Source organism: Octodon degus, unplaced genomic scaffold (genome assembly GCF_000260255.1).
Source record: "Octodon degus isolate 3935 unplaced genomic scaffold, OctDeg1.0 scaffold00086, whole genome shotgun sequence".
In the NCBI taxonomy this organism is placed as follows: Eukaryota; Metazoa; Chordata; class Mammalia; order Rodentia; family Octodontidae; genus Octodon; species Octodon degus.
In genome coordinates this window covers 1,367,583-1,391,287 of record NW_004524662.1, presented here as the reverse complement: position 1 = coordinate 1,391,287, position 23,705 = coordinate 1,367,583, and the positions used below count along the sequence as shown (strand labels likewise).

Below are 23,705 nucleotides of genomic sequence, written 5' to 3'. Positions count from 1 at the left end.
GCTGTAACCCTACCTTTACTGAAGCTTTGCTTCGTAAATGGTGCCCGTTACTGAGAAAAAGAACACAACTTAGTTAAAACTTTCTGGAAAGAAATGATCCTGTGTTTTCTGAGTAACAACCCAGAGTGAACTCAAAAGATTCCTGTTGGCTCAAATATATGGATACTGAGCTTCGCCTGTCCATAATGTCAGAAATTAATCTTTTCTGGTGCTGCAGTGTTCATTTGGTGGGATGTTTGGTGGAACATTTCATGAACCACTTTCGGGTAGCATCAGCCAAAATGTGGAGCAAGAGTCATCATGAGTGTGTTGGTTATTTTTTCATGATGTGGTCATGTTCTAAAAAAAGATTACTTTTTAAGTAAAATTAGGGACATTAGGCCTCAGTGGACTAGACAACACAAACTATAATCACTCCAGCTAAATACAAATACATAAATTGAAACATTAAGGAACCCAATAGATACCAAAACAGACCAGCTAAATCTTGATTATAAAGTAGCCTCAAGTAACCTACTATTAACCAATCAACTTTTCCTGTTCTATTTCTTTCTTACCACTGTACAAACCCCATCTTCTGTTATTTCCTAGTGAGACCAAAGAATTCTCTTTACAATCATGATTAAAAAGTGAGATTAATGTACAACATTTTGGTCATTAGTCAATTTTGAGAGGTTGACTGAAAAGGAAGAGGTTGACTAGATGGGCAGAACTGTTAAGGTTGGCCTAAAGCTGCCTCCCTGTATAGTTTAAATTGGTTCTAAAGCTTTCCTTATGCATAGTGAACTGTAACCTAACTTGAAGGCAAGCAGACTATAATTTACATTTGTAACAGATAGCTGACTCTCAGCCAGTCACAAACAACAACTGCTCAACCTTCAAACAGGACAGAAGTAAGCTGTATTCAATGGGCCTTCCACACTTTCCTTGTCAGCATGCTTTCTTTTTCTCTGACCACAAATCCAACTTGGAGGGCATAGTAGGGTAGAGTATTGTGGATCCAGGCTGCAGTCCCAGTGCTGCATAACAAAGCCAGTTAAGATGTGCAAAACAGATGTTGTTGTACTTTTCTCTTTCGACTTATGGCATCACACTGTGAGAAACGGAATCACTCCTTACTTAAAAAGTGAATTCTTTTCCATAACTTACACCTAGGGAAGTCTTACTGAAAATCATGTCTTTAAAAACTTTTTATTTGTGATAGATGGTACAGCCCTCAAGTTTAATTTTCTGTAGATTACAGTATCCATCTCTAATTTTATTTTTAGGATTTCTTTCTGTTAACAATATGAGGTAACTTATTTTTCTTTCTCTTTTCTTGTGGTACTGCAGACAAGTCCTTATGCAGCTGAGCTATCTCCCCAGACCCTTATTTTTCTATATATTGAAATTATATTCTTTTAAAATGAATTCAGTTAACTTTAACCAATTGACATGAAGGAAAATCTTCTGTAAATAATAGGGTAGGGCAGCTCTCATGAAAGAAGGACTGAAATTTGGAGAACACTTTTAAAACAATTCTTGAGCAACATCTAGGAGAAGGTAGTTTCCAGAATGGTTATCTTATGTTCCGTGTGTGTGTGTGTGTGTGTGTGTGTGTGTGTGTGTGTGTTTAAAGCAAAATGTGTGAATAGTGATACATTTTATTACATTAGAAAACTGGCTTGAGGCACATAATGGAAAGAATTGCACTATGTTCTTTTGTTTAGCTCCTGTTGCAACACTGACAAATTCTGATTTGCTGATCAGGCTCAGGTTTGAACGCCAGCCCTACTTCTGCTCAGCTTACTGACTCTCTCACACCAGTTACAGCATATTTTAAGCAAGAAATATGCATCCAATATATAACTTTTTACAAAAGCATGCATTTCTGAAGTGAGCCTTATCTAAGAAGTATTTGAATTTTAAGTATTTGCTCTGTGCCAAGTTCGTATGCCACTCACTATGCCATTTCCTGTGTGCAGACTTTCCTGAGACATGATCTGTCTTTTCATCCATAAAATGTAGATAATTATAACTAGCTTAAAGGGTTGTTGGAAGGATTAAGTGAAATAGTGTCTGTTAAGCATCTAGCCCAGTGCTTGGTAAGTAAGCAATTACTCAACATTAGCTCCCTTATCTGATTTTTTTCAAAGTCTTAGTGTTGATGTTAATTGAGACTAAACATAATTATTAGATATGCATTTGAATTAGCACAGTGATTTTATATGCCCACAAACAAATACTTTATCCCTTCAACAACCCAGCCCCCACCTTCCCCCATATTCATTTACAAGTTAATAAAATGTTCTTCTTTCTCTGACTTCCTTTGCTGATGTCTGCAATGAAATGCACTGCCTTTATTGATCTGAGGTAAAAATACCTGTGGTAAAAATTTATTTCATTATTTAAGGAAATATTAAATATATAAAATGTATTTATTTTTAATATAAGTCATGCTCTACTTAATGACAAGCTAAATTCTGTATGTCAGATAGTTTTCCATTGTGTGAATGATGTTGAATACATTTTCAGACTGAGACAGTTACAGTGTCACTATATAATATAATCTTAGGGGACACCATTGTTTATGTGGGCCATTGTTAACAGAAATATCATTAGTGTAATGAGTCTACTTGGAGTAATTTAATTAGAGTATTATATCAATATTAGCATATGTTTTCTGTACTGGTAGCTGACAGTCATTAAAATAAGATTTAGGAATACACTATGGCCTTTTATCACTTAAAGAATTTCATCCCACTACATTCTGCTGGGTAAATTTCTCTTCTAATTTCTTCCATTATCTAAAACTTTGAAGAACCTGCCAAACTTCTTAGACCACGTGGACCTATGTGCTCACTGCCCATGACAGATAGTAAAATCAAAAGAATTTTTAGTATATGTGCTGCTAAAGTGAGCCCTGAAATTGAAAAAGATTTTATGTGGTCATCATAGATCTTTTTAGAAAAGTCATATTTCAGGAAAACACTGAGTATGTTACCAGAGAGGAGAGCATCAACTCACCTGAATAAATCAGTATTTTAATTTTTTTTCAGAATTCACGAATTCAGAGAAGCTATTGATTCCTTTAGCCAAGCTCTTAAAGTTAACCCACTGTTCCTGGATGCTTATATCGGGCGGGGGAATTCTTACATGGAATTTGAACATGAGGAAGCCATCAGGCAAGCGCAGAAGGACTTCCTGAAAGCACTGCATCTTAACCCTGTATGCACAAAAGCCAGAATTAGTCTGTGCTATAATTTGCAGGTAATATAATGTTTTGGCCATTGAAAGCATTGTCTGGACAGGAGAGAGAATGTGTTTGGCCCTTTTCTGGTGATTGGCTGTTATTTCTTCAGTTATGAGCATTTGCCTTTCCCTTACTTTTAGTACAGTAGCAGCGGTAGCAGGGGCCCATGTCACGCAGGGAGCTGCTGGACAACCCAGGGCCTGGCATGCTGATCAGATGGGGACTTTCATAGGAGTTTGCTTAAAGTCTGCATCCCTATGTGTCCCTGTGTGAATCACTTGTACAATTTGCCTGATGAATTTCACAAGTAAGAGTCTGACTAACATTGCAGTAGCTTATACCTTAGTTTCATGGGCTTTATCCTATGTATTTATTTACAAACAAAGGAGAATAAGCAATGTATGATTAAAGTGAAAGATAGCCATACAAAAGATGAGAAAAATGATATGTAGGCACTTCTGAGCTCAGCCATCTTCCAGGGAGCAGCAAACTAGAACTTGCTGGGAAGGCAAGAGGACAAGAATTTGTCCCCTTAGCAAGATGGGATTGTGGTACTGTACTCTGTTGCGAAGCTGATCTCTCAAAACAGGCATACTCAGTAATACAAATTATGATGATAAGTGCAGCAAAGAAACAAATAGCTTACAGTTCTGAGATATTGAGCTGTATTTGAGGAGTAAGAGGGTTTTATTCAAAATTAACTTTTGTATCTAGGTATGAAAGACTAGTAATTAGTCAAAGATAGCAGCTGGGATTGAGATGTGTGTTCAAGACAGAGGGAAGAGTCCACTGGAAAACTTGTAAAATGGAGACAAGCATAGGATGTTAAGGGTAAGGGGAGAGTAGTTTGACATGAAGCCAGATTATCAGGTAAGGTCTGGTGTTTAAAGACCTTGCAGTCTATCTAGCCATACAAGCAGTGCTAATCAGAGAACTGACATCAACTCGCATTGCAAGAAGAGTCACTGGGTGAAAAGGGATGAAAAGGGATTAAAAACTTTAGTATAAAGGATTAAGTCAGGAAAAGGACTGATGAAAGTGACGCGGGGCCATCCGACTACTGTCCTAGAGAGTGATCCTCTACTCAAGAAAATGTTACAGATTCTTCTACTACTTGCCAAACACTGTGGACATAGAAGCAGGTAGGTAGACCAGATCTTGTAAAGAATAGATGATATAAAATCCTACTGTGGGACTGTCTTCAGTTTAATATTCCCTTAATTCTCAGTCTGTCTGCTTGATGTTTTATGGGATGAACTTGTGGTGACTGTGTATTTCCAAATGGTGTACCCAGAGTGAGATTTGCTGGCCAAAATGCAAGCTTTAGGGTCGGGGGAGATAGCTCAATGGAATAAGTACTTGCCTGGCAAGTTCGAGGTCCTGAGTTTGATCCTTGGTACCACAAAAAAAAAAAAAAAAAAAAAAAAAAAAAAAAAGAAAAGAAAAGAAAAAAAAGCAAGCTTTAGCTCCCTGAGTGGCTACAAGTGTTCTTAGAAGCACAGTTAGACTGAGTCAGCCTCTGAGCCCTGGCAGGTTGGTTTTCTGGGCCCATGTAAAAGATGGAGACCAGGCTCTGCTGATTAGTTGCTCACTGCCTTCCCGTGGTGAGGTATTCAGTTGCGGTTGTTTCTTCATGAGGAAATGCTCTGATAGTCTCTTATCAGGCGTGCCTCTGATGATCTTCTTTCGTTTTCTTCAGGTGATGCTCAGGTTAGTATAAACAGATGCTTGGTAGATTTACATGTTTTTTCCATAAAATATGTATAGAGGCCCTAAAATTCAAGAATTGTCAAAATGATTTATGAAAATGCTTTATGCTACTACTCATTTATTTATGCAACACATATTTTAGTTGGAGTTTAAATAAATGAATGAATAAAATTCCTGCTTGTGCCTGTGGAATGCAGCGTAAAATTTTTTGACAGTCGTCAGTGAGAAGCGCTGGTGTTTCACATGGTGGCCTTCATGTTATGTTGATTCAGACTGCATTGATGTAAGAAGTGACTCTGCAGTTAAATGTGTTTTAATTAATACAAGTGTTATGGTAAAGACTTAGAGCCAGTCAGTCGAATGTACTTGCAGTATAGCCTACTTTCCTGTTTAAAATGCCTCAGATTTAGCATAGTATAAGTATGTCCTTACCAAAACTTTTAAGTGAGTTAGAATCATAAACATTGGTCATGTTACCCACTCTTTATTACTTCATGAAATTGGAAAATTGTCTTAGGCCCAAGGAAAATTACAGAAAGCTTGGAACCACTTCACCATCACCATGGAAATTGATCCACAGAGCTACCTGGCCTACGAAGGAAGAGCCGTGGTCTGTCTTCAGATGGGCATTAATTTTGCTGCCATGCAAGATATTAATGCAGCTCTAAAGGTAAAAATAGCCTTAGTTTATATTGACATAAATAAATACAATCAATGAATAGGTTCAGTATAAGAAGTTCTCTGTTACCCTTTTAAAATGACTTTGAGAGGGCTGGCCATATAGCTCAGCAGATTAAAGCACCTGCAAGCAGGTGCAGGGGTCAGAATTCGATCCCCTGACCTGCTGTGCCGGCCTCGCCCCCAGGGCATGCTGAGACTCCAATTGAGATTGGACTTGGTGGCGCGTGCCTGTAATCCCAGCTCTTGGGAAGCTATAAACAGGCAGATCACTATGAGTCTGATCTAGTAGTGAGACCCTGAACACCCTGTAACCCTTCCCTAAAATTAAAAAAAAAAAAAAAGACTTTGAAGAAAATAATGTTTTCCTATTTTCCTGAGTCATTCCAAGACTCAAGAAGTATTATTGCATGTCGGTAATTTTATGATGTAGATGAATTTAAAACTAAAAAAAAAAAATTTGATTAACATTGATTCCTCTCAGACAGTGTGCCTTGTGAGTTTCACAGACCATCCACTTTATTTTGTAACACTAAGAAATGTGAAATACAAAACGAAGTTCTAGGTTTGAAGGAACTAAAGAAAGAACAATTTAAATCTCTGGATTGTCCCCCAAGGGAAACTCTAAATAAAAGTCTTAGGTTTCAAATGCAGTAACAGACATTTTTCTAGCTTTTGAATTTTTTTTTTTTCCTTTCAATTTGAGTAGATGTTGTAATGTTTTAAATGAGAAAAAGGAAAAGTCCTGAGGAACAATTGTGACTACACAGGACAAACAGACATGTCAGCTGCCCAATTTCATTTCTTTTCTGGCTTAGCCTAGGTAAACAGATAAACTTTCCTCCTGTGTCTCTATCTTGGAAAGGAGCTGAGTAAAGCATTAAGATTATTTGTTTTTTTGCAACCAAATCAACACAGTGTTGACAGCAAACCAATTTCATAACAAGTCCTTTCTTATAATATTTGCCCTAATGGAGTTTTGGTTTTACCTGCACTATAAAGTTACGCTTTCCCATAAGTAGGTTTTATAATGTTCATTTCTGCACACGTGAAACTGGAGATAAATACTATTCTCAGATGCTAAAGACTCTTGCTATTATATTGCAGATCAATACTACAGCAGAGTTCTTAACAAATCGTGGTGTGATTCATGAGTTTATGGGTCAGCGACAGAATGCAATGAAAGACTATCAAGCTGCAATTGCTGTAGACCCCAAGTACTCGCTGGCTTACTTTAATGCCGGAAATATCTACTTTCACCACAGGCAGTTTTCTCAGGTAATGTGATGTTTTTTTTCCTTTACATTTTCTTTTTGACATGAAATGCCTCTTTGTTAAATGTAGTTGCAAAATGTAATCCTTCTACCTCAGCCTAATACCTCATTAGTTCTTCTTTCTAAAAACTTCTCTTTCACAAGAATGTTTATGATTACCCATTAAGTGCTTATTCCAGGATGGGTTTGTTCTCTTTATCATCATCAATCATTAAACTCTCGTTCAGTGAAGGTCATTTCAGCTTCCCCAGACTGTCAGCACTATCCTAGCTGTATCCATTGTCACCAGCGTCCATCCTTCTAGAAGTTTTTCTACCATTTATTCTTCCTTGAAAAGCCCCTTTATGATGAATTTCTATCTCAATTTGTACCTTTGCTGAATTTCAGTCATATGCCCACTTGACTGGGAGTAGGGAGACTTAGATATAAGCTTTTATTTTGTGTGACCCTTTAATCACTTCCAATCTCAAATTATAATGTCCAATAGGAAAATATTGGTATATTAGATGATGCTTTGTTTTGAATTTATTTTATTTCAATTGAAATGCATTTGCATGATCACATTCTTATTACATTTTTGAGTAGTTCTTTTCATCTGTGGTCACTCTTGTTCTGTTTCCCTTCCATTTTTCTTATCCATCTATCTTTCTGAGCTGGAAGTGTAATTTTCTTTCTATGTTTACTTTTCCATTAGTATAAGGGCAATTTATTAATGTCATATATTTTTCTAATTACTTTTCTAAGTAACTGATGTATTTATTTTTAACTTGAGTACAATACATATAATATAAAAATTTCCATCTTACCCATCTTTGAATGAGCAGTTCAGCGGTGTTAAACATATTCTGTAATGTTCTTATTAATTAAGGTTTTCCTAAAATTTTATACCTCAAATTGGTGTTTTCCCTTTGACTTGAGAGTATTTAATGGGGGTGGCAATTTTTGGATTTCAATATGTTCTTACTTTCATTTTAAAAGTATTTTACTCTGTGGTCTGATTTTTTTAAAAGTTTTTTTGATAGGAAGGTATATAATGGTGCTCTTTTACAAAATAACCTTTATTTCTTAGATCTTTAGTTTCTCTACTATAAACAGCAATAAAATTAACTTGTAATGTTCTTTTGCTCATTAACATAAATGCAGATATCAAGAACCATCATCTTTTTTTTTTTTTTTTGGTATTTTAGGGAAGAATCTACAGGGTGTTTAGAGTCTCACTACTAGAACAGACCCCTAGTGATCTGCCTTTCTACAGCCTCCCAAAAGCAGGGATTACAGGTGTGCGCCACCATGCCCAGCTTCAATTGCCATCTCAGTGTGCCCCGGGGGGGCAGGGCCAGCACAGCAAGTCCAGGGATTGAACCCCCAGCCCCTGCTCCTGCTTGCAAGCGCTTTAATCCGCTGAGTTATTTGGCCTGCCCTCATGAACCCTCATCTTTAAAAAGACAAGAAAAAAAAATCTCACCCTCACAGTCTACTCCACCTCCCTGTACTTCACAGCTGTTTTTCACAGGGGACTTTTCTTAAGCCAGCTATCTACAGTACCACTCCCTCCACCTCTCATTCACCACACAGTGTCTCCACAACTCTCTGCTTCAAGCCTGCGCCTCCACTGCTCTAGCAGTGCTCTGTTCAGAGGCGTCAGCGAGCACCCATGTTCCTCTCACTGGGTTGCTCAGCAGGAAAGGAGACGGGCACTTGTCTCTTTGTAAAGTAATTTATTCTGCAGATGATACTATTCTATCCTGTTCTCTTCTCATCCCTTGGCTAGGTCCCCCTTGTCAATCTGCTTTTCTGACATCTCCTCTCTGCTTCGCTTCTAAATGTTGTTAACAACCCAGGGCTGGCTGGCTCTTGCTTTGTTTCACTCCAAAATTGTTTTTGCGTATCATTCTCTAAACTCATATATATATATATATATATATATATATATATATATATATATATATCAATTCCCAATATTGAATTGAATTCAGGGCCTTGTGCTTGCTAGGCAGGTGCTTTGCCAATGAGCTATATCCCTGGCTTAACTCTCCAGTCTTATTAAGATTGTAAACTTTTAGGGGCAAGAATCATACAATGCATTTCTTGATTCAGAAAATCCATTTAAGGTTGAGGAGGTAGTTGGTGGTAGATCACTTGCTTGGCATGTGTGTTATGGCCCTGGGTTCAATCCTCAGCATGGGAAGAGGTCGCAAAAAGAAATAAGAAAGACCTATTTACTCTTGTAATTTATACAACTTGTCAGCTTCTAATCTTCTGAGTTCCTGCTTATTATAAAATCGCTAAAATTAGGTATTTTATAGGTGCATTAAGGTCAAAACTGACCTGTTTTCCCCCCATGTGTAGTCCACTTTTCACTGTATAAATTCTCTCTTAACATGTATCTTCCATAAGCCGCCTGAGCCAACCCATCAGAGTCAATCATAATCTCCTCTCTTTGTTTTCTAATTGGTTATTTAGTCTGCCAGTTTTGTGTCTTCATTTTTTTTTTCAAATATATCTCCATTTCTGCTACCATTGCCTTAGAGTTATCCCTTATGCTTTTGCAATTTACATCGAGACACTTATCAGCTTGCTGACCGCTGTAGTAAGCCTGGTTGACCACCACAGTGAATTAGATGCCAGGCTAGAGTGATTGAAAGTGTGATTCTATAAGGCACAAATAACACTGTTGTTGCTCAGCTCTCTTTGGACAGCTAGGAGGCAGACAGGGCAACAGCAATTGCCTGAAACTTCATTCATCTCAGATCACTTTCTCTCTGGGTTCTGTCCATGATTTTTTGGAGGTCACAAAATAAAGTTATTCAATGAAATTTAGGCTGAAGTCCTGGCCAAATAGCTCAGCGGATTAAAGTGCCTGGAAACAGGTGCAGGGGTCAGGGGTTTGATCCCCAGGGCCTGCCATTCTAGCCCCGCCCCCAGGGCACACTGAGATGGCATTTGAGACTGCGTGTGGTGACACATGCCTGTAATCCTACCTCTTGGGAGGCTGTAAGTGGGCAAATCACTACGAGTCTGATCTAGTAGTGAGACCCTGAACACCCTGTAGACCCTTTCCTAAAATTAAAAAAATAAATAAATAAATTTAGACTTATAAATAAAATGCCCAGGACAATTATTCATTTTTATAGATGCTTAAGATCTGTATAAGAGAAAGGTCTTTATCTTTTAGATGTGGTCATCTTTATATTTAATAACTATGAACACTGTGTACAAAATTGTTTAGATCTAAAATGTAGTTTGGATATTTTAATATTTTTTGATAGATCTCTATTCCCATTACACCACTGACACATTAGTGGGGAGGCCACTGAAAATGTGTCCCCTTTTCTGTCCGAAATACCAGATGCTTTGTCTTCAGAGTACACAGTCCCTTGGGAGACAGGTAGGCCTTGGGAGTGGCCATTCAGCTGTACCACTGTGCTCTGGGCTTCTGTTTGTGGAGAAAATGGCATTCATGCCCTCCCCTCTCTTCCTACAGCCATTATTTCTGTCCAAACTGCAAAGGAAACTTTAGGCTCAGGCAGAGGGGTTCATCAATACATCAAGTGACATTTAGGCCATTAAAAGGTGGTGATCTGACTTATCCTTTCTTTAGTAATTTAATTATTTAAAACTGCAGTTGGATGAGCAATTTGTACAAATTGTCAACTACAAATAGAAATGTATCTGTTCTCTAATTTATTATGGTTATGAGAGAGGTGCACAAATTGTTAAAAAATATTCAGGCCTCTAATTGTTTTTAATTTTTAATTAAAAGCTAGATTTTAAAGGGAAAAAGGGATAATAAGATGAGGCGAATAACTTGTTTTGAACAATTTTTGATTGGTTCGGTCAGTTACACAAGGCATTTTGAGCAAATCTATTTTGAAGCAACAAGTCTTAAAACAGAAAATTGTCAGAAGCTCCATGCTGGTGGACTGTTGCAGACTTTGGTTTTGCTGGTACATTCTTGGAGACTGTTTTCACCTGGGAATTAAAGATTGAGGAGCTTGCTTCTGCCAAGTTCAATCAGCGAGGCTCAAAGAAAAGTTTTGCTGTCTCTTGATCAAACTGCTTAATTTTTATGTTCACACTTTTCAGGTTGATGCTCAGTTGTGAATAACCCACAGTCTTTGGTTTCTCCAATATGCTGGTTTCCCCCTGTCTCTTTCTCTTTGCCATATTTCATCATATAGCTGAGTTTTTATGCCTGTTCATATAGTTTAGAGGTTCTTTTGAAAATACATTTAGCTGTCTAGCTCTTCCTCTGCTTTTATATATAAATGTGATTCTCCTAAAATGTATTCTGTCTTATTTGGTTTTCTTTTCTAATTTGCTTTTTACCTTTTTATTGTTGTTGTTCCTCACAGCAATATAAGATTTGGGTGACAGGCAGTGGGAACATTTCATTCCAGCAAGGAGGAGAATTTTATCACTGACATTGCTGAGAACAGTGGATACATGATGTTATGTTCTTAAATGTCTCCCAAAGACTGATAAGTTAAAGGTTGCTTGCCAGCCTGGCAACACTAGCATGGTGGTGTCTTCAGGAAGTGGGGTCCATGAAATGGAAGTCAGGGCATTGGGGTGTGGCCTTGCAAGGGATACCAGGGCTGCAACCACTTCCTGTCTCTCTTTGCCTCCTGATTGTCATGAATAACCTCCCTTGGCACGTGCTTCCTTGGTGACCTGGGCCACCGCAGGTCTAAAGCAATAGGGCCACATAACCATTAACTAATACCTCTGAAACCGTAAGCCACAGTAAATCATCTATCTGCTTAAATCACTTATATCAGGTATTTTGTCACAATAGCAGAAAATTAAAATAAGGGAAGGGTCTACAGGGTGTCCAAGTTCTCACTACTAGATCAGGCTTCTAGTGATCTGCCTGTTTACAGCCTCCCAAGAGCTGAGATTACAGGTGTAGCCACCATGCCCAGTCTCAATCTCATCTCAGGGCGCCCCCGGGGCGGGGCCAGCACAGCAGGCCTGAGGATCGAACTCCAGGCCCCTGCACCTATTTGCAGGTGCTTTAATCCACTGAGCTACAATTTTATTTATTTATTTTTTTATGTATTTAGTACAGGATGTCACTACACAGATTGGACTTGTAGTGATTCTCCTGCTTTCAGTCTCTCAAGCTCTGGGATTACAGGCATGCGCCACCATGCCCAGTCTCAGTGGCCATCTCAGCATGCCCAAGGGTGGGGCCAGCACAATAGGGCCAGGGATTGGCCTTAATTTTATTTATTTATTCAAATTCTTCCTCATTTTAATGAGGAAAAAAAGATAAAATAGCAATGAAACAGTTTTAAAACAGGTTAGTAGGACATTTATGGTAATTAATACATTGCATATTGTTGTCTTCATAGTAGTTATTTACAGGATGAGATGCAGAGTATTAAATAGCTGTATATCTATCCCAACTCTCTTTTGTATACATATGTATAATTTTTCCTTCTCTTTTTTTTTCACAATAAAACTGTCTTTTATTTACACTTTTGTGAAGTTAGTAATGCATAACACTAGGTTTCCTAGAAGCTAAAAACTAACCTTAACCAGACAGGATGTTCATCTCAGGAGTGAGGTAACTTGTTTGCTTTAGGCACTGGCTTGTTTTGCTGAATTCAAGTACCTGTAATCTTTAGACAGGTTTCAAGTATGAAAAGGTCCTTTAAAGACTTCTCCAAACACAGCTTCTTTAACTGCAGTGGAACACCCAAATCTGAAAAAAACAAAACGAAAAAGGGGATATGTTGGGAGCCACAAAGCTAAGAAATTGACCAACTATATGTAGGTAGCCTTAATTTTAAATGAAGAATAAATGTACTTGAAATTTTTGCATAGCTTTTATTTAAAATAGATTGACACCATCCCTTTTACATTTTATAGGCCAATGACTACTACTCAAAGTCTTTAGAATTTGATCCAGAAAATGAATATGTTCTCATGAATCGAGCTATTATAAATACAATATTAAATAAATATGAAGAAGCAAAAGAAGATTTTGCATGTGTAATTGACCGCTGTCCATGTTGGGCTGCAGTATATTTAAACAGAGCATATTTGTACTGCTGCTTAAAGCAATATGATCTTGCAGAGGAAGATCTTAGTAGAGGTATATTTTTTGGAAATCATTTTGATGAGATTGAAGTGGTTGATATGTTTGTTTTTAGACTGCAAAAAAAAAATCAGGTGTATTTGTCTAGATGAACTTACACAAAAATCAGTGTATATACATACCATATCTGAGACATAACCAATATAGATTCCTTCATGTAATATATTTTTTAAACAATGTTTTATTTACTTATGTATTTAGTACAGGGTCTCACTACACAGCTCAGACTTGTAGTGAAGCTCCTGTCTCAGCCTACCCAGCACTTGGGTTACAGGCATTTACTACTATGCGCAGTTTTAGGGCCAGCATGGCATGCCCAGCGTTCCGGGGCTGGTATGGTATGCAGTACCAGGGATCAAAGCTGGGTCCTTGTACTTGCCTGGCAGGTGTTCAGGCCACCAAGCTATCTCCCTGGCCCTTGTTTTTGTAATATCTTAACTTAAAGCTTTGCTAAGCAGAGATAGAATTATTAGGCAACTATTTACAAGCAATGCCAACCTTTCAAAGAAAGCTATTATATTGTAGTTTGCCAAATTAATTTTCTTTTCTCTTTTTTTTTTTTCTGTATTTTAGGGAAAGGCCTACAGGGTGTTCAGGATCTCACTACTAGTTCAGACTCATAGTGATTCTTCTGTTTACAGCCTCCCAAGTGCTGGGATTACAGACGCGTGCCACCACACCTAGTCTCAGTCACCATCTCAGTGTGCTCCTGGGGTGGGGCCAGCATGGCAGGCCTGAACCCCCAGCCCAAATTAATTTTCTTAGAAAGACTCAACACTTTAGATTTAAGTGAATATTTGTGATTGAAAAAAATGGTTTCAAATCAAAGTTCTTATAAAATTTTTATTTTTAAAAATGAAACTAATCCATGGCTCCATTCATATTTTTGTCTTACTCTTCCAATTTGGATGCATAATGTTCAGAGCTCAGAAGATTGAAGCCTGGATTTTGAATTAGTATCTTGGTTTCACTTTTTTTTTTTTTTAAACTAAAGCTATATGAAGCTTGTGGATTAAACAAGAGATTTCTAAATTTAAAAAATGAAACTTTTTGAGTGTTTACATAAGCATCTTTTTTTTTTGTTTTACATAAACATCTTGAAATTTGTTTCTTTTGCAGCACTGTCTTTGAAGCCTAATGATGTGGTAGTATATAAGCTCAGAGGAGAAGTTCGTGGTAAAATGGGGATGACTGAAGAAGCTATCGCTGACTACAACCAAGTCCTTGATCTTGAAGAGTGTGCCCTAGTTACCTGAGTCCGTGGACTGTACTCTGATTTCTATGGTAGCTTACATTCACGTGACTCTTCTTCCTGAAACTGAAGTGTTCGGAAGTTTTAGAATATTTTCTGCATACTTAGAATATCTCAACAATTGAATTTCTTCATAAAAGGCTGAATTTAAATGAGAATGTTTCTCCAGGAATATGAATGTTTAAAATATTTTCTCTAAAGTAAAAGAATTTCCTTTGAAGTAAAATGATTGTAGAAAAATGTTATCAACCTTTTCATGAATTCCTACTGAGAATGTGTCCAACACTACACAGATAAAGGATAAATATAAAATGATAACTACAAAATATTAAAATTATGCGTATTTTCTCTCTTCTTTCAATAATGTATATACTGACCTGTTTTTCTGATACATTTTTCCAACAGATACACATAACTCTCTTTTTAATATTTCTTTCTTTCTAGGATAGTATCTATGAAGACTCGAGGCATACAGTGTTCTGAGATAATCTTTTCTACCCTTTTAGTTATGATTGCAAAGATGCATAAGTAAATGCAGACTACATAAGTATCGGTGAAAATCTGTCCACACTTGTGGTGGGTGCTTCATAGCAGTAGAAGAGTTAAAAAATTAAAACAGCTAAACAATGTTTGTAGAATGTCTCTAAGAGGTCTCTTTCTTTCTTTCTTTCTTTCTTTCTTTCTTTCTTTCTGTCTTTCTTTCTTTCTTTCTTTCTTTCTTTCTTTCTTTCTTTTCTTTCTTTTTTTTTTTGATAGAATCAATTTTATTTTCCCTTAGCACTCTTAAATTGCAGGTCCACCAAGGCCAGACTTGCAAAACAGGCTCTTCCCCATCTTAACCTTTTACCAGTAACATAGTCTTTAAGATATTTATATACCAGCTTCTGTGCCAGTTACAAATGTAATCTTCTTAGGTTGATTCCAACCCAGAAGCTCTAGCATAATCAAGACAGCGCTGACTATCTCCGTAGTGCCCTGCTGGACATACAAAATCCCCAAAGGATTTTCTGAGAGAATGGCTGAGGGCTGTATTTCCAGAACAATCTACAGCTCTGATTCTTGGCTCAAAATAAGGAATTTCTTATTCAAGGAACCATTTAATACACACCGAAGTAACTTCTCAGCCATAAATAAACCTTAGTTTTCATTTCAACAGCACACAAATTCCATCACGACTTGGGAGGGACCCATGAGTACCTCCTAAAGTATCTCCACCAAACTGAACCCACATTCAGGGGAATGAAAGTACAGTGTAATATAAACCTGAATGTACTGGAAACAGTGTAGGAATTTCAGGACCAGGATTGACTGGTCTTGGCCTGCAAGTGTTCTCATTAGCAGAAGAAGAAAAAGTTGTTTTCAAACTAACTACCCTTTCCAGAATCCCAAAACTAACATCTAAGAGGTCCTTTGAATGAACTAGAGATCTCCTTTTTTCTTTCTTTCTTTCTTTCTTTCTTTCTTTCTTTCTTTCTTTCTTTCTTTCTTTCTTTCTTCTTTCTCTTTCTTTCTTTTTTTGCCAGCTCAGCCCACTCTGAGGGCATGGCTGGTGTGACATGTGGTGTCAGGGATCAAACCCTGGTCTGCTGCACCTGCCTAAGCTTGCCTAAGTAGGTGTTTTAGACTACTGAGCTTTCTCCCTCATCCTTTCTTTTATTTCACTGATGATATCAAGACTTTGGGACTTCTATTTCATTCAAATTTGCTTCACCTGGCTCATGTGCCTTTTTGATATATTTTTCCCTGACACCCATTAAACTCCTCAGAGGTCTGTTTCCACTGAAATAAGCATTTGGAAAAAATACATTTGTCCACTCAGCTTCTTTTGTTTTTAGGTTAGGTGCAGGTTTTAACAATAGAAAGTTGATTGTAGTTTGTAAATGACTGTGCAGATGTTCACAGTGTTTTGGGATAATTTTCCTGGTGACATATGTGCATTCAGGAGTGAGTGAGGAACAGCTCATCCCTAGTGAGTTATGTCATGCAGTGCACCAAACCCACATAATCAGTTGATTCAGATCTTTCTCTCCCTGATCTTGAGCCATTATCTCCGCCTTAGTCACAGATGAGATTCAGACTGACTTATGCACTGATAGACAATATTGGTGCATAAATATGCTGTCACACTCACCTCACATCTCTCCCTGAAAGCCCCAAGCTGCTCTGTCAGTGCTCAAGGCTTGGATATGTGGGCTTCCCTTGGTGCCTGTCCCTGTGTATTGCAGTTGTTCAGGAGACCTACATCTCTGTCATAGCAACATTTGATGAGGAAAAGGGATAGGGAGGTAAGATTGTCTTCCATGAATACCTTAGTGGTGTCCAAAGACACTCAATTTACATGGATTCTGCAAGAATAGTCCTGGGAGATTAAGCAGTTGGTTTCACTCATGGTAGCCAGTAAAATCACAGTGCACAGCTCGTATTCATGCTTTTGCTTTTCCTGCCTCCCTTCTTTTTCTCACCATTTCTGCTTCTCTGAGATTAAACTTGATAGTGTAGGAGCCCAAAGCGTTTGCCTCAGAGTCCCCTTCCAGGAGATCCCAGACTAAGCCAACCAATACTTCAATGTTTTTTTTTTTCTCTGTGTGCACATGAGTACATGAGGCTGGAGGTGGCAACTCCTGGGGAATGACACAAGCCAAGGATCACAGACACATAATAGAGCCAAGCGTGTCTAGCTTGTTAAAAGGCTGCAGGTCCCCTGGCCCATATTTCTTCACATACAAAGTGTACATGTGCACTGACAGCACTCTACGGAAGGCCCCTGTGGTGTTCCTTCGAAAGTATTTACCTCGGTCCACAGAGGCCTGGTCAGAGGGCTTAATGGCAAGGAAAATGTCATAAAGGTCAGAGGGGACCTGAGGAGAAACTGTTCATCTCGATTGCCTGGTGAGAGGTGATTTTCTTGACTTCCCAGAGTAGTTCAGTGTGTGCATTCCTCCAAACACATATTTTGATGGTTCCCTCCCTTTTGTGCCCCTCCTCACCTGCCTCCTTGTCTGTTGGCAAAGCTCCCTGTTGAAGTAAACCACCTGTACTCAAATCTTTATCTCACGATGTGCTTTTGAAGGACCTGAAGGTAAAAGCCTCACCAAAGAAGAGCCACTAGAGCTGGAGTCTGAGCAGAGTAACATCTGTGGGCAGAGATAGATAGGGGATGGTGAGGTCATCCACAGAGACCAAACATCTCCACAGACTGACACCTAAGCAGGAAAATGGAAAAGCAGTTTGAGGAGTAGCCAGAGCAGAGAATTTCTGTGAGAAAATAGTGGGAGGAAAGTAGAGCTGTACTGTCAGAATCAGATGTGGAGGATCCTCACCGCTAGATAAAGAAATTAAAATTCAGTGCAAGGAGTTAAAGCTTGACTGGATGTGTGGGAGAGCGCATGGCAGATGAACAGAGAGAGAAGGCTCCTCGTCATTCCCTTTGTTTCCCTCCATTCTTGTATCAGGGACTTGGGGCTTTTATAGCATCATCAATAAAAAATTAGACCATGGAAAGTCCAATTTATCAGTTTTTCTCTGTTCTGTATGAGCTCCCCTCTGATGGTTGTCCCAACATACAAGGGGAAAGACAGCAGGGTAAAGGCAGGATGGCAAATAGGGAGATGATGAATTTGCTAAGTAAAGCCTGGAACAGATGCCCTGAAAGGAGAAGAAAGAAATACCTAGATGTCTCCTTTGCTTTTCACTTGCTATAGTATTGATCTCTTCAGCCATTGTGCTGAGCCTGCATGCTTGTCACAATTGCTAGGATTTATGGGTCTGGTCTTACTTTTCTACAATATATGTATGATATAAGCATACACACACACACACACACACACACACACACACACACACACACATCATGGCTTTCATTGTTTCCTAAAAGTAAAATTTGAGAGGTAAAGGAAGTGGGTAATTTTTTGCTTTATTTTGCTTCCTTTTACTTTATAAGAAAAAGTGTAGACACATAGACTTTCATATTCAATTTTATGCATTTCTGTCATTTATAAGGGTTTTTGTTAACCATGTTTTTTCCCACTGCAGCATAAGCTCTATGAAAGTAGTCTTTGCCTTTTGTTTGTTTCATGTTGTGTCTCTAAGACTGCAGGGCCTAATGGTTGTTCAGTGTTCATGGAATGTCTGATAAATACAAGCACATTATAAGCACTACGAGTCAACACTATGGCCCAGCTATTATTTGCTTGTTGCATGTCCTTTAGATGCTCAGCAGTTCTTCCATGACATGAAAACTGAGAGCGAAAAGTTTTATTCGTTGGATGTCTTGGCAGCCAGCAGCGAGAGCAACCGATGTGCTGTCCAACTTGCTGCAATTCCATGGGGCTGAACCCAAGTATTGTCACATGAGTCACTTTTCTGTTGGTGTTAAAATAGTATGCTCTGGGTGGAATGGATGGTTTCAGATTCAGCAGACAGAAATACAAGACTAGTTGCTAAATTTAAATCTCAGATGAACAATAAAAAATTAAAAACTTCAGTTGAGCAGGGGACACCCTCTTCAGTTTAAAGGATTTTTTTGGTATGAGTACATTTCCACCTATTGTATGGACATACTTACATTGAAAATCATTTTGAGCTTAACCAGAAAAAAATTTTGAAATGATGCTGATCTGAAATTCAAATACAGATAAATGTCTTGTGTTTTTACCAGGTAAGTCTGCTTTGAAGCCAGCGCCATGAGCACCCCTTCCAATCATTGCCACACTTTCCTGCAGCCAATACGTGCCGGGCCCATTTCTTCTCGGCTTCCTCTTTATGGGAGAGCAGTGTCTCCCCCAGTGCTGCCAGTATGGCTTTATTCTCCTCATGTCTTAGCTCACAGCCTGCTTCTCCTGACCTCCAAGTATGGGAGCACTGATTTCCTTATAAAAGATATCTCAGGGCTGGCCAAATAGCTCAGCGATTGAAGCACCTGCAAGCAGGTGCAGGGCCTTTGGATTCGATCCCCAGCGTGTGGTGCCGGCCCCGCCGCCGGGGCATGCTGAGGTGGCAATTGAGACTGGGCGTGATGGTGCATGCCTGTAATCCCAGCTCTTGGGAGGCTGTAAACAGGCGGGTCTCTATGAGCCTGTTCTAAGTAGTGAGACTCTGAACACCCTGTAGACCCTTCTCTAAAATACAAAACAAAGAAACAAAACCTTTCTTTAACTAAGTGGAATGGCTTCTGTTGTTTCTGACTGATATTATTATGTACACAAGATTTTATGCTTTTAAAAGTAATTTAGAAACTGAGCATCGTGGTGCATGCCTGTAATCCCAGCACTTGGGAAGTTGAGACAGGAGGGTCACTGTGAGTTCAAGACTAGCCTGGGGGCTACAAAAGTGAGCATAAGGCCAGCCTGAACTGCATAGCAAGACCCTGTCTCCAAAAATTAAAAAGAAATTAAAATGAAATGCCTCAAATAAATAATTTAGAGCTTTATTTTTTCTTTTCTAATGGATGGAGTATCTTTTGTATGATAAGATGCTTCATACTTTGGCCATGGGGAGGGGTACATGGAAAATAGAACTAATCATGATAATAACCATGATTTCTTAGCCCTTACTTTGCGCTGAGCCTCATACCTTGTCCCTAGCCTCTCAATAGTCCTATAAGGCATTCGGCACTTCAGGACAAGGAGACTGAAGATTGAGAAGTTAGCTCCTTGCAGTTAGGGGATGATGGGACCGAGGAGCAGCTCTGCTATATTCAAAGCACATTCTGTACTTCCTGATACCCGTCACCTAAAAGAAAGAGGAGATAAGCACGTAGGCCATTGAACAAGACAGTAGAGTTCTTTGGCTGCCTACCTAGTGAGGTTTAATGTAGAAAAAGTGTCCTGGGCCTTTAACCCTCCTTTTTGTATTTGTGTCTTTGTCTACCTATCTGTCCATTCATTCTAGCTGTAGATGAATGCATGGTTATATTATATTGGGTTTTTAATTTAAAATATCGTTAACTACAATGTCTTATACCTTATTTTTAATAGAAAAGGGCAGATTGAAATTGATAGTAGAAAGATCACAATATAATGCACAGAGTATGAGAGAGAAGGAAAACAAAAGTGTAATATTAAAAATGAATGTAATAGACACTTGTATGGCTTAAGGACCTTTTTCTTTCATTCTTGCCAAAAAGACAGGCATTATTACTTTCCGTTTACAGAGAAAAAATATTAAATACTATACATCAGGCATGGAAAGTTAAATAATAGCGCTCCTGTAAGAGTATAATGATGTTACCCAAACTCTGTTTCATTTTATTTCTAGGGCTGATTATTGACCCCAAGGTCTTTCAACTGAGCTACATACCCAGGCCTTTTTTTTTTTCTTGTGGCAGGTTCTTGCTAAATTGTTAAGTTGTCCAGACTGGTTGTGAATTTGTAATCCTCCTGTCTTGGCTTCCCAGAGTACTAAGATGATAAGTGTGTGCTACCATGTTCAGTTCTTTATTTCATTTTTGTTCATACACAGATTTTCTTCACCTGACATACTAGTATTAAATTGATTGATTTTAGAAGAAATTTAAAAATAATCACATAGCTATTAAAAATGCATCCTTGTCATATCCCCAAATCATCTCTTTTTAAACTGGATTTATTGATCTTCTATTGTAATATAAGTACTTCACAGTGTCATTGCTTCAAGAGCATAGCTAGAAGGTGAACACGTGAGGGAGGGAAGATCACTTAATGCCTGATAAGCTGCATGAGAGTGAACGCGACATAGAAGTGTAGTGGCATCTGGGCAGGCAGACCAGCACCACACGCTGTCATCCTGAGAGCCCCAGGCTACATTCTTACAATGTTGTAATAGGGTCTTACTCCCAGAGATTTTTTCAGTGTCATAAAAATATGTTCTCAGTCAGTTTCTTACAATTGTGTATTTCCAAAGATAATGGGCATGTTAGTGATGATCCACTTTGACATCTCTGACAATGTGTGGCATCTCTCTCCTGCTTCATCTTTGCCTGGCTGATTGATCCTCAGGAAGGATTTCTTCCCTTCTTCTGAAGGGGCTCAGATGTTTCTGTTTTTAAAGCACTTCTCAGGCATGACTAACTATGCTTTTGGAATGTCCTCAGGTCTGCATAGCCTTGTGTGAAGGCCACCTTCCTCACTAGACTGGAAATGCTACGAGGACAAGGATTATGCCTACTGTTCACCAGTGTATCACCAATGCTTATCATAGTTTCTGGCACATAGCAGGTCTTCATAAATGTTTCATGTATTTGCCTCAGTGAAAATCAGGGCTGAACACTAACCCTGGACATTATGACCCAACACACTAGCAATGTATGTTTTATCATGTGTTTACCTTCACAAGAGGATGCTGTGAGATTTCAGGCAAGTTGATTGTTAAATGGTGAAGCAGGAACAGTATGCTTCCTTGGTGCTTTAAAAAATTTAGTATTAATTAAATTGGATAGGTTCTTGATAGCTATACAGCTCTCATGATGTGTAAAGCACACACACACACACACACACACACACTACAATATCCTTGAAATTTCAAATAAGATAAATATTAAGAAATGAAGTTAGCAAAACTAAAGAAGTGATGGATGAGATTTTTTAAAAAAATCATGTACTCTAAGGAATAGTCATCAAGAAGGTATGACAGTATGATGTCTGAAACAGTGCTATATCAACATCTTAAACTAATCATTATGATCTTTATAAATGAATGATGACATAATCAAACTGTAACCCAGCCAGGTATTATGCATAACAGGCCATAACAAAGTTTTAATTACTACTTTTCAAGAAAGATTGCATGGTGTGCATTGAACCTGGAACAGGGTTAAGACGTGGTTTGAGTGCAGACATTCACATGCATGCCCCTGGCTCTGCCTGCTGGACAGGTGTTCTAAAGAGTGGATAGGAGCACGTTGGTATTTTGACCTTTTATTAGTTGGGAAATTCCAATAAAGTAAATGGAGCATCCTGTTGTCATGGCTTTTAATCCACAAGGCAATTCAACTACTTTTCCTGATTCTATTTTATCCAAGAAAACTTCTAGTTATAATTTAGTTTTCCCTATGGACATGTCAAACAAAAGATACAGTGGGATTCCTTTACATTGTGAATGAATCATACATATGCAGAGTATTATCCATTACACTTTCATAGAAAGTTTTAAACGCTTCTCAAATACTAGCCTTCAACAGTGAGCACTCATAAGGAATGGGATTTTCTTTTTTCTTTTGTTCACCGCTGTGTTCTGATTTATTTTTCAATAATTGAACACATCTTTGCTTTATAAGAGAAAATAAAATTCTTCCCATCCCCAAGTTATAGAGCTTATTGGAGGTAACAGTTAAAGGCAGGATAGCTCCACATTGCTTTGCCTCCACAGTCAATTCTGAGCTAGAGCTGGGGGTGCTGTATCCCTTAACAATCTCACTGGTTTAGATAGGCCCTGCTCACACATTCAGGCTTATGTGGGCAGTGTGACCATCTTTTAGGGAAAATTTAGCCTTAGTGTGTAGGGAGATGAACTTTTAGTCTAAAATATGTCTAAGGTGATCATAGTTGCTTACATTTCTAAGAAAAAATATATTTATTCTTCCATACCTGTGGATCAATTGGTTATTTTTATTTTCTCAGAGCTATAATTTTAATTTGCTTGTGAATGGAGATACGAGTTTGCAAGTGCTCATATAATGACTGCTTTACTTCAGAGCACTTACTTTTCTGATAGTATAAAGACCTCCAAAGCCTGTGACAAAAAGAAAAAAAATGAGTCATTGACAACTTTTTTCCAACATATGTATTAGCTTTATGACACCAATTTTAACAGAGGAATCTTGGCACACCAGTGATTTATGTTGATTCTATTCATAATGTTATAGCCATCACTTTAAAGTAGTGTCACTAAATAGAAAAGCATCATTTACATTCCAAATATAAATATATTCTTTAATCTTACTTCAGGGCCTGACAAATAGCACAGCAGACTAAAGCACCTGCTTAAGCAGAGTGCAGGGGCCCAGGTTAGATCTCTGGCACCACAAGCTGTGCTGGCCCCGCCCCCAGGGTGAGACTGGGCGTGGTGGTGCTCACCTATAAGCCCAGCGCTTGGAAGGCTGAAAACAGGAGGATCACTACGAGTCTGATCTATGTAGTGAGACCCTGTAGATAATGTACTAAATACACACACGCAAAAAAAAAAAAAAACCTTACTTCAGTTCTCTATGTTGCTACCTCTGGTCCGTGTTCATTTTCCACTGCTGAGGACTGAGGGGCTGTGGCAGCTTCCATCGCTGTGCACTGTGGCTGCTCTCCGAGACTCCTTCAGCGTTGTTAGCTGATTTGCCAGATGAAAACTCTTGCCTCTAGAGAAATCAGGTGGCTTGTCATATTTAGGGTGAAGCCACAATTAAAAATCTAGGGCCAGGGAGGTGGCTCAATAGAATAAGTGCTTGCCTGGCAAGTTCAAGGGCCTGAGTTCAATCTCCAGTTCCAA

General features: G+C 38.5%; 1 protein-coding gene across 1 annotated transcript in view; it reads left to right on the top strand.

Moving 5' to 3' along the window:
- The window catches only part of LOC101577327 (tetratricopeptide repeat protein 6), a 46,127-nt gene extending 31,588 nt beyond the window's left edge, over positions 1 to 14,539 (top strand). Inside the window, exons 9-13 of the mRNA XM_023721820.1 lie at positions 3,039 to 3,249; positions 5,460 to 5,612; positions 6,728 to 6,898; positions 12,772 to 12,997; positions 14,120 to 14,539. Of these exons, the coding sequence (XP_023577588.1) occupies positions 3,039 to 3,249; positions 5,460 to 5,612; positions 6,728 to 6,898; positions 12,772 to 12,997; positions 14,120 to 14,256 (898 nt within the window). The 3' untranslated portion in view covers positions 14,257 to 14,539. The remainder of the gene's footprint in view (positions 1 to 3,038; positions 3,250 to 5,459; positions 5,613 to 6,727; positions 6,899 to 12,771; positions 12,998 to 14,119) is intronic.
- Positions 14,540 to 23,705: the final 9,166 nt, after the last annotated feature.